Source organism: Bidens hawaiensis, unplaced genomic scaffold (assembly GCF_021521415.1).
Source record: "Bidens hawaiensis isolate Kalapana, Puna unplaced genomic scaffold, B.hawaiensis_p1.1 tig00038209_1, whole genome shotgun sequence".
Classification (NCBI taxonomy): domain Eukaryota; kingdom Viridiplantae; phylum Streptophyta; class Magnoliopsida; order Asterales; family Asteraceae; genus Bidens; species Bidens hawaiensis.
The window spans coordinates 55,697-67,579 of NW_027496715.1; the positions used below are offsets into that span (position 1 = coordinate 55,697).

General features: G+C 39.6%; 1 protein-coding gene across 1 annotated transcript; it reads right to left on the reverse strand.

Annotated features, from left to right (window-relative positions):
* Positions 1-480: 480 nt before the first annotated feature.
* LOC143590208 (uncharacterized) lies at positions 481-951 on the reverse strand. The gene has a single exon (XM_077070759.1). The coding sequence runs from the start codon at positions 949-951 to the stop codon at positions 481-483; it is 471 nt and encodes a 156-aa protein (XP_076926874.1).
* Positions 952-11,883: the final 10,932 nt, after the last annotated feature.

The window sequence follows — 11,883 nt, forward strand, 5'->3', positions numbered from 1 at the left end:
TCTCTCCTATAAACCATTACACCCCTTTAATATTTCCTATTTTTAAAAAATTTTCCATCATGTACCATTTTTAATTTTTCTTTATAAGTTGAGGCACATTCATACGCTTCATCCCGGATTTCCTCTAGTTCACTCAAATTCAACTTCCTCAACTCGTCGGCTTCATTATAATCCATATTAACACTCTTAATTGCCCATAATGCCCAGTGAGCCAACTCCATTGGCAAAATGGCAACCCTTTCCATACACCAATCGATAAGGAGTAGTACCGATCGGTGTCTTGTAAGTGGTTCGATATGCCCATAACGCATCGTCCAACTTAACCGACCAATCTTTCCTATCCAGCTGAACCGTTTTCATCAAAATTTCCTTAATTTGGCGATTGGAAACTTCAACTTGGCCACTCGTTTAAGGGTGGTAAGGTGTTGAAATTATATGGTTAACACCATAACGTTTTAACAAATTACTAAACGTGAAGTTCTAGAAGTGCGATCCACCATCACTTATAATTACTCTTGGGATACCAAATCTTGAGAACATGTTAGCTTGTACAAACTTACAAACCACAGAGTGATCATTTGTTCTTGTTGCAACCGCTTCAATCCATTTCGAAACATAATCAACCGCTACGAGAATGTACAAGTACCCACACGAGTTCGGAAACGGGCCCATAAAATCTATGCCCCATATATCAAAAATGTCAACCACCAAAATGGGTTGTAAAGGCATTTCATACCTTTTTGATATACCCCCCATTCGTTGACTATTCAAGCACTGTCGGGCATATTCATTAGCATCTTTGAAAAGTGTTGGCCAATAGAATCCGCATGTAAGTACTTTATACCTTGTTTTAGAACCACTAAAATGGCCCCCACATGTTGATGAATGAGCATGTGTCAAAATTTCATGCACTTCATTTTCGGGTACACATTTGTTCTTTTGAGGTTGCATTTATTTTCTATAATAAATGCACACTCGCCACCCGGTTACTCGTCGGGTGACGATTTGTTCACCATTATCATCTTTTATTACCTGGATGCCGACTTTCTTGGGTACTACCTGTGTCGGGCTCACCCATACACTGTCAGAAATGGGATAAATGATCCCCGCATCCAACCAATTAATCACCTCCTTTTTCACCACTTCTCGCAAATTCGGGTTCAATCTTCTTTGAGTTTCACTTGTTGGTTTAGCCTCCTCCTTATTAATTATTTTATGCATAACAATCGAAGGACTAATACCCTTTAAATCTGCAAGTGTCCATCCAATGGCAGCCTTATGTGCACCCAAAACCTTTACCAACGCCTTCTCTTGATCTTCCTCCATGTTGGAAGCAATGATAACCGAAAGGTTTCATTATCCCCTAAAAATGCATATTTCAAATGACTTGGGAGTTCATTCAATTCAACCTTTGGTGGACACTCCAAAGATGGCTTTGTGCCAGAATTGATCTCTGTTGGTAAATTCTTAAATTGATCAGTCCACGGTGGTCTTCCTTCTTGCATAGCTAAAGCATCTTGTTTTTGTTCTTCTATCCGCAAAGCACACAAGTGTACCTGTTCAGAATCATCGCAAATACAAGCTTCCACACAATCTTCATCATATTCATGAGGAATACAATGATCCACCAAATCTTCCATAAAACATTCTTCACCACTCAAAGAATTAGCAACGTTAGTAAAAACATTAAGGCACATTTTTCGATTACCAAACGCCATGTCAACGGTACCAAATCTACAATCAATGATTGCATGGGCAGTGTTTAAAAATGGTCGATCCAAGATAACATTTTGTTGTTGACTTGGGTCACCCGATGAACAATCTTACACCCAAAAATCCTCAGGATAATAAAAATCCTCCACTTTCACAATTACATCCCACACGATTCCATGGGGGAGTTTATGGGACAAATCTGCCAATACAACCATGGTCTCAACACGTTTCATAGGACCAAAGTCATATTGGTGATATAAACCCCCCGTGAGAATGCTTACTCCGGCCCCAAGATCTAGTAACGCCCTAGACATTTGAAAATCGCCAACTTGAATATTAATTAAGGGCGTTCTCGGATCTTGGAGCTTAGGAGGAAGATCTCCTTTTAAAACCGCCCTTACTCGCTCGGTTAAATCCACCCACTTAGGAATTTTTTGTTGCCTCTATTGGGTGCACAATTCTTTCAAAAACTTAGCATAAGCGGGTACTTGCATAATTGCCTCAAGCAGAGGTAAATTCACTTTTACCTATTTGAATACCTCCCACATTTCCTCCTTTTGAGGACCCCATTTAACAATTATGTTTTTCTTACCCGGGTCAAGCAAAGCCGAAGGAAATGGAACCGCATTTGGTTCGACTTCCTTATTTTTATCTTTTAAATTTGGATCTTGACCCAAAGTTTGTAAGGGGTTTTCAAAAGTGACACGTTTAGTGGGTTTGTTAGCTTCAATTTCATCATCACTTTCATTACCCGTAATATCCTCAACTTCCCCCTCAACCACACCAGGTGACAAATCTGTTTTATACTCTTTACCACTTCTCAAAACACTAACATGGTTAATAGGAACTACGAGAAGAACTATGAGAAGGATTTACCTTAGTGTCGCTTGGCAATTGACCCTTTTTTTCTTTAAGTCTTACGCTTCTGTTGCAAGTTGACCCATTTGAGTGGTTAACGATTGAATGGCCTTGTCACGAACCTCATCCTTTTGCATGCAAATTTCATCAAGTTGGTTCCTCCTTTGCATGTCTTGTTGCATCACCTTGAGCATCTCCATAACTTCATTTACACTTGATGAACCTTGACCCGCGGACCCACTTTGACCACCACCCCTTTGACCTTGGAACCCTTCCCAAAGAGCAATACCATGGTGAGGACAATTCTTGATCATCATATTAAACTGCTCAAACGCTTCATGAAAGATCTCACCCGATTGTTGTTGGAAGGTTCTCAAACTCCTCCTTGCATCATTAGTCTTTAGGGCTGTGTAAAATTCTTCCAAGAATATTTGTTGCATCTCGGCCAAAGTATATATGGATGCAGAAGGTAAGGTGTAAAACCATCTCTTTGCCTTATCTTCCAATGAAAATTGAAATAAGACCAACTTAACCTCATCCGTTGTAAAACCTTGACCCCAATCATATTGCAAATGAATTCATATGCCTCCTAGTGAAAGTAAGGTTCCTCCATTTCTAGACCCTTATACTTTGGTTGACTTTGTAGAGAATTCGTTCTCACCTCAAATGTCCTTCCTTGTTGATTGTGAGGAATAACCACTAGAGACGGATTATTAGTAATTATCGGTCACAAATGGGCTTCAATCCCCCTTATCATCTCTTTTTCATGCCTTCTTGGTACCCCCATTGGTACTCTTGGTTGACCTATTTGCCTATAAACGGGCCTTGGAGGTGCATATTGTTGAAACTATGGTTGGGGCTTTTGTTGTTGAAATTGTTGATCTTGTGGTTGCCCTTGTGGCTGTTGTGGGACTCGTTGTTGTTAAATAACCGGCTGCGGTTGGGCATGTTGTTGAACAACCGGTGGTGGTTGTCTATTAAGCTCTTGCACCGGTTCCGGTTGTTGCCCTTGATCATAAGCAAAATTTCCCGGATTTACCCTTTGACTTCCATCACACCCCATGTAGTACCTTTCTACTTCATACCCTTCAAATTCACTATCAAACCCATACCTGTAACCGTCACCTTGTGTTCTTGAATGTTGCATGAAAGGTGGACATTGATATTGGTAGCTTGATTGTGGTTGTTGAAAGGTTGGTTGTTGGTTTTGTTGATATGATGATGCACCAAAGGTAGGAAAAAGGTTGGAAATAGGTGGCAATGTTGATGATGTTGAGTAGGTGAATTGAGCATTTATGGGTTTGGTTGTGTGATTTGGTTTCAATTCACTTGATGAAGTAGGTATGGTAGTAGTGATCGGTGGAGGTGGATTTGGTGGAGGTGTGGATGGCAAAGTTTGACCCGAAGTGGGAACTGGTGATTCCATGGTGTTGTTCGATGCAGTTGGAGAGCCAAGAAGCTTGTTCTCCCTAAGTAGGACTTGGTTTCTTCGAAGTGTTCGGTTAAGCTTAGGATCGATAACTAATGGTGATGACCTGTGAGAGCCTCTAGTATGCATACACATGTAGGTACTTGCACACTAACACAACCAGCGTAAACCCGAAAATAACAAAGAAAAACTACAAAAGCTAACACACGTTGCGCACGACTCCCCGGCAACGGCGCCAAAATTTGACGTGAGGTCGAAGACTCACTCAAAAATAGACCTATTACAACTAATTAGATAGCGGTAAGCGGGTATCGAACACAGAGAGTTTGTGGAAAATGTGTTACTAAGTAGCCTTGTAATTAATCTATAATAAACTAAATGCAGAAAATAAATTCAAGTATTTGATTTGTTGATTTTGATTAATGAATATAATTGAAAACAATTTAACTATTTTAACTGAATTAATAAAAAACATGCTCCCTCCCGATTTCAGGTTTCCAATGTTAATAATGTTAATGTTTACTTTTGGGATGAACAACATAGACATAGTTCGTGAAAATGCGTTTGATTGTGATAAAAGAGTACTAAGTACTTGGATTGTAAAAACGCAAGGTTGTCTCTCAATAATCAGTTTATTATAATTAACCCTAATTCCCTTCCAATAAATCCCGATTGCCTATGGCACCAAGAACTGATAGACAAGAATACGAATTATAATATACTAACAATTACTAATCAAACTCATAATCACCATAGCAATACAATCATAAGATCAAACTATTTATCCACAAATAACATAAACGATTCACAAGTATTCAATTGAAAACCTTATAATTCGGGAGAGAACATAAGAGAACTAGCCACACATAGTTTGACTCATCATCACATCAATTGGGTTATGCATATGAATCACAAACACCAAGCTAATGATTACAATCCCAAAATATTGTTCTTTGACTCCAAATTCGTCCATAAGATGTTCTTGAATGAAAGACAGGTGAAAAGACACCAAAAACGAAATAAAACAAGCAGGAACAACGGTTACAATTTCCGGACCGTGGCCCACGGTCCACAACGTGGATCATGGTCCCCCCACGGTAATGACAGACCGGCGGTACGGTGGGATCTACTGAATTTTGATATGAGCTAAATTATATATAAATAGTATAACTATTTCCTACACTTTTACATAGCTTTAAAGTTGTTTTTATTATAAAATAAGTATATTTGGTTCAAATTTAAATTTTAAAAGTTCCGTAATACAACAAAACTTTTATTTAACTTAAGACTGAGTAAATTTTGGAACATAAACTTTACATATTTATTGTTATACATTTAAAGTTATGATTTAGTCAAATCACTCAAATCGATGTTTCTAAAAAGCTACGGTGGAACCAAGTAAAAGAAGTTAATTGGGTGATTGTGCAATGACGAGTGGTCCATGGGACAAACCTTAGTTGATATAAAACTGTAATAATCACGTTTTGAATTTGTTTATTTTGTGGAATTGGATAACTACGGTATTATTGGTGAATTGTAGGCTCAAAGGAGGTTCCAGGGCTATTATGGAGTATACCGAGGCAACCGAATGAGCCAAAGAAGCGAGAGAGGTCAAAAGAAGTGAAAACGAGAAGGCGTGGTGGAAGTCCACCGTGGCCCATGGTCCAGACCGTGGGCCACAGTCCAAAATGCATAATGAAATAGAAGCCACCGTGTCGTGGCATCTGATGTCACCGTGAGGGTCACCGTGACCCACGGTCCAGGTTATTCAGAAATCACCGTGACCCACAGTGTTAACCGTGGGCCACGGTCCGGAGTCGTAACTACCGTTTTTTCTGGATATTTTATGAGGTTTTCGGATGTCTTTTCATAATATTTTGATCCCAAAACACCTTAGAGACGAATTTTGGAGTCCAAGAACAAGTGTTTGGTGGTTTTAATCATTAGTTGATGTTTGTGATTCATTCCTAAAAACCAATTGATGTGATGATGAATCGAACCATGTGTGGCTAATCATCTTTATGTTCTCTCCCGTATTGTAAGGTTTTCAATTGAATTACTTGTTTTTCGCTTGTGTTATTTGTGGGATAATCTTTTGATCTTATGAATATATTGCTATAGTGATTGTGAGTTTGTGTTGTAATTGTTAGTATGATTTGAATTCGTGTTCTTGACTATCCGTTCTTGGTGCCATACGCAATCGGGATTTAGTAGAAGAGAATTAGGGTTAATTATACTAAACTGATTATCGAGTGATAAACTTGTGTTTTTACAACCCAAGTACTTAGTCCTCTTTTATCACAATCAACTGCATTTTCACAAAACTATATTCGTGTAGTTCATCCCACAAATAAATGTTAACTTGATTAACATTGGAAACCTGAAATCGGGAGAGAGCATTCTTTCTTATATTGTTTAAAATTCGTTTATTGTTTTAGTTAATTTTGTTAATTAAAATCAAACAACCAAATCATTGAATTTAAATTTTGCACTAAGATTAATTTAGATTAATTTTATAGCTACTTAGTAACGCATTTTCCATAAACTCCCGGTGTTCGATACCCACTTACCGCTATCTATTTAGTTGTATTTGGTTTATTTTTGAGTGAGTCTTCGACCTCACGTCAAATTTTGGCGCCGTTGCCGGGGAGTAGTGCGTAACGTGTGTTAGCTTTAGTAGTTTTAGTCTGTTATTTTCGGGTTTACGCTGGTTGTGTTAGTGTGCAGGACCTACAGGTGTATGAATACTAGAAGCTCTAACTGGTCATCACCGCTAGTTATTGATCCCGAGATTGACAAAACACTTCGAAGAAACCGAGTCTTACTTAGGGAGAATAAGCTTCTTGGTTCTCCAACCACATCAAACAACATGGATTAACCAGTTCTCACTTCGGGTCAAACAATCCCGACTACACCTCCACCAAATCCACCTCCATCGATTACTACTAATATACCTACAACATCAAGTGAACTCCAACCACCACCCACAACCGAACCCATAGCTGCTCAATACACCTACTCAGCATCATCCACATTGCCACCTATTACCAATCTTTTTCCTAACTTTGGTGCGTCATCATCATCTCAACAATATCAACCACCACCCTTTCAACAATCACAATCAAACTACTAATACCAACCCCAACCGTTTACGCAACATTCAAGATCACAGGGTGATGGATATGGATATGGGTTTGACAGTGAATTCGAGGGGTATGAAGTGGAAGGTTACTACACGGGAGGTGATGGAAGCCAAAGAGTAAATCCGGGAAATTTGGCCTATGGTCAATGGCAACATCCGAAATCGGTGCATAGGTTTAATAGACAACCACCACCGGTTGTTCAACAACAATCTCAACAACAACCGGTGGTTGTCCAACAAAACATGCAACCACCGATGGTTGTCCAACAACAAGCTCACCAACAACCACCGGGTGTTGTTCATCAACAGGTTCAACCACCACCGATTGTTCAAAAACCACAAGGGCAACCTCAAGATCCACAATTTCAACAACAAATGCCCCAACCACAGTTTCAACAACAATTTGTGCAGCCAAGGCCCATTTATAGACCAATGGGTCAACCAAGAGTAACAATGGGGGTACCAAGAAGGCACGCAAGAGAGATGGTTAGGGGGATTGAAGCCCATTTCCGACCCATAATTACTAATAAGCCGTTTCCGGTGGTTATTCCTCTCAATCATCAAGGGAGGACATTTGAAGTAAGAACCAATTCCCTTCAAAGTCTTCCGAGGTATAAAGGTCTAGCAACGGAGGAACCTTACTTCCACTTGGAGGCACATGATTCATTTGCAACACAATTAGGGGTCAAGGTTTTACATCGGATAAGGTAAAGTTGGTTTTATTTCAGTTTTCATTGGAAGACAAGGCAAAGAGATGGTTTTACACTTTGCCTTCCGCGTCTATTTATACTTGGGCCGAGATGCAACACAAATTTTTGGACGAATTTTACACGGCCTAAAAGACCAATGATGCGAGAAGAAGTTTGAGAACCTTCCAACAAAAAATGAGGGAAATGTTTCATGAAGCATTCGAGAGGTTTAACATGATGATCAAGAATTGTCTTCATTGTGGAATTGCTCTTTGGGAGCTATTAAATGCTTTTCATGAAGGGTTGAGTATGGAGGATGAACGGGATTTGCGGTCGATCACTAATGGTACATTTGATACCAATTATGAACAAGATGATTGGGCATATTTGGAACAAATGGCGGTGACCTCAAAGAGAAAGGCTCAAACTGGACGAAGATCAAGACCGGCGATTGGTAGACCGTAAGTGCAAGCCGTGGAAGAAGGAAATGTACAAACCACTAATCAAGAAATTGATGTTTGTACAAATTGTAACGAGTTGGGTCATGCAAAGAAGGTATGTACGGTAGGTCAAGCATCGGTGGAAGAGGTGAATGCACTTCAAGGGGGAGGTGGTAGAAATTACAACATGAACTCCAACACCTACCACCCCGGGTTAAGAAATCACCCGAATTTTCGTTATGGAAATCCGGCCACTCAATCTAACCCAAATTTTCAAGGAAGTCAAAGCAATTATGTCCCTCGCCAACAATATAATAACCAAGGTAATTATCATGGTGGGAATAATCAAGGATTTCAAGGTCAAGGGTGTGGCGGTCAAAGAAGGTCAATGGGTCAACGGGTCAAAGTTCATCGAGTGGAAATGAGGTTATGGACATGTTGAAGTTGATGCAACAAGACATGCAACAAAGAAATCAACTTGATGTGGTTAGAATGCAAAAGGAGGAAGTAAGAGATAAAGCCATCCAATCGTTGACCACACAAATAGGTCAACTCGCAACTGAAGTATCCGAGTTGAAGAAGAATAAAGGTCAATTGCCAAGCGACACAAAGGTAAATCCTTCTCATAACTCTTCTCGTAATGTTCCTATTAATCACGTTAGTGTTTTAAGAAGTGGTAAAGAATATAAAAAGATTTATCACCGGGTGTGGTTGATGAGGAAGTTGAGGATATTACGGGTAATGAAAGTGATGATGAAATAGTAACAAATAAACCCACTAAACATGTCACTTTTGAAAACCGTTACAAAAACCGGGTCAAACTTCAAATTTAAACGATAAAAATAAGGAAGTAGAACCAAAGGTGGTTCCATTTCCCTCGGCTTTACTTGACCCGGGTAAGAAAAACATCATTTCAAGAAGGGGTCCTCAAAAAGAAGAGACGTGGGAAGTTTTCAAACAAGTAAAGGTAAATTTACCTCTACTTGAAGCAATTAAGCAAGCACCCGCATATACAAAATTTTTGAAAGAATTGTGCACTCAAAAGAGGCAACAAAAGGTGCCTCTACGAGTGGATTTAACGGAGCGGGTAAGTGCGGTTTCAAAAGGAGATCTTCTTCCTAAGCTTCAAGATCTGGGAACACCATTAATTAACATTCAAGTAGGCGATTATTAAATGTCTAAGGCGTTACTAGATCTTGGGGCTGGAGTAAGTATTCTTCCAGGGGGTTTATACGACCAATATGATTTTGGTCCTTTAAAACGAGTTGAGACGACGGTTGCATTAGCCGACTTGTCTCATAAACTCCCCCGAGGAATTGTACGGGATGTGATAGTAAAAGTTAAAGAATTTTACTATCTGGTTGACTTCTTAGTCTTAGACTACTCATCGGTTGATTCGACCCAACAACAAAATGTTATATTGGGTCGACCGTTTTTAAACACCGCTCATGCTATTATTGACTGTCAATCGGGTACAGTTGATATGGCTTTTGGAAATAGGAAAATGAGATTAAATGTGTTCACTAACGGATCTAATGCTTTATGTGGTGATGAGTGTTTCATGGCAGATATTGTTGACATGTGTGAACCGCATGATTATGAGGAAGATGCTTTGGAAGCATGTGTTTGTGATTTTTCTGAACAGGTACATCTTTGTGCATTGAGGATGGAAGAGAAAAATCAAGACATGTTGGCGGTAAAAGAAGGACGACCACCATGGACTTATCAAATTGAAAGTCTGCCAGCTGTGATCGATTCGGGTACAAAACCTTCATTGGAAAGCCCATCGAAATTGGAATTGAAAGATTTTCCTAGCCACTTGAAGTATGCGTTTTTGGGGGATAATGGCACGTTACCGGTATTATTGCATCTAATATAGAAGAGGCCCAAGAACAAGAATTGTTAAAGGTGTTGAAGATAAACAAGGCGGCCATAGGTTGGACAATTGCCGACTTAAAAGGCATTAGTCCATCTATAGTTATGCACAAAATCATCACCAACGAGGAGGCAAAACCAACCCGAGAGACTCAAAGAAGGTTGAATCCCAATTTGAGAGAAGTTGTGAAGAAAGAGGTAATAAAGTGGTTGGATGCGGGAATCATCTATCCCATCTCGGATAGCGCATGGGTAAGTCCTACACAGGTGGTACCGAAAAAAGCAGGTATACAGGTAATTAAAGATGAAAGCGGTGAACAAATCGCCACCCAACCGGTCACCGGGTGGCGAGTTTGCATTGGTTATCATAAATTAAATGCCGCTACATCTAAAGACCATTTTCTATTACCTTTTATTGACCAAATTATTGAAAAATTATCGGGTCAAAAGTATTACTGTTTTTTGGATGGGTACTCGGGATATAATCAAATTGCTATCCACCCGGATGACCAACATAAGACCATATTCACTTGTCTGTATGGCACTTTTGCTTTTTGGAAAATGCCATTCGGATTGTGTAATGCCCCGGCCACATTCCAACGTTATATGATGAGTATTTTTTCGGATATGGTTGGGGATTCACTCGAGGTATTTATGGATGACTTTTCCATTTTTGGTCCAACTTATGAAACTTGTCTCAATAAAAAGTTTTAAAAAGATGTGTTGAGACAAATTTGGTTCTAAGTTGGGAGAAAAGTCACTTCATGGTGCAAGAGGGTATCGTGTTGGGTCACGTGATTTCGGAAAGGGGAATGAAAGTGAATAAAGAAAAAGTCCGGGTAATATCATCTTTACCACCACCTAAAAACATTAAAGGGGTAAGGTCATTTTTGGGGCATGCGGTGTTTATAGAAGATTTATTAAAGACTTTAGTGTGATCACAAAACCTTTATGTAATTTATTGTTAAAAGATGCACCTTTTGATTTTACTAATGAATGTTTGCAAGCGTTTGATGTTTTGAAGAAACAATTGGTGAAAGCTCCTATTCTACAACCACCGGATTGGTCAAAGCCATTTGAGATCATGTGTGATTCTAGTGATACTACTATCGGAGCGGTGTTGGGTCAACGAGTTGATAAAAAACCGGTAGTCATTGATTATGCAAGTAAAACATTATCCGAAGCGCAACTTAATTATACAACCACCGAAAAAGAATTGCTTGCGGTGGTGTATGCTTTGGATAAGTTTCGCTCGTATATTTGGGGGAGTAAGGTGATTGTGTATTCGGACCTTAGCGCGGTTCGATATTTGATGGAAAAGAAGGATGCGAAAGCGCGTTTAATTCGATGGGTATTGCTTTTGCAAGAGTTCGATTTAGAATTTTGGGATAAAAAGGGGTGTGAAAATGTAGTGGCGGATCACCTATCCCGAATTCCATTGGAGGGTGTCGATGACCCGATGGAGATAAACGAACGGTTTCCCGACGAACAATTGTTAGCCGTGTCAACCGCACCGTGACCTTGTGAACTATTTAGCAACGGGGTCTATTCCAAGTCATTGGATGAAGAAAAGAAGACAACAGTTCATGGCTTAAGTGAAACATTATATTTGGGATGAACCGGACTTGTTTAAGAATGGTTCGGATCAAATGATATGGAGGTGTATTCCAGATTCTGAGGTACGGGAGATTTTGACTCATGCACATGCATCGGTGTGTGGAGATCATTTTAGCGGTC

What these genes read in the sequence shown, in the direction of transcription:
- LOC143590208 (XM_077070759.1), bottom strand. Translation starts at nt 951, where the DNA reads ATGCAACCTCAAAAGAACAAATGTGTACCCGAAAATGAAGTGCATGAA.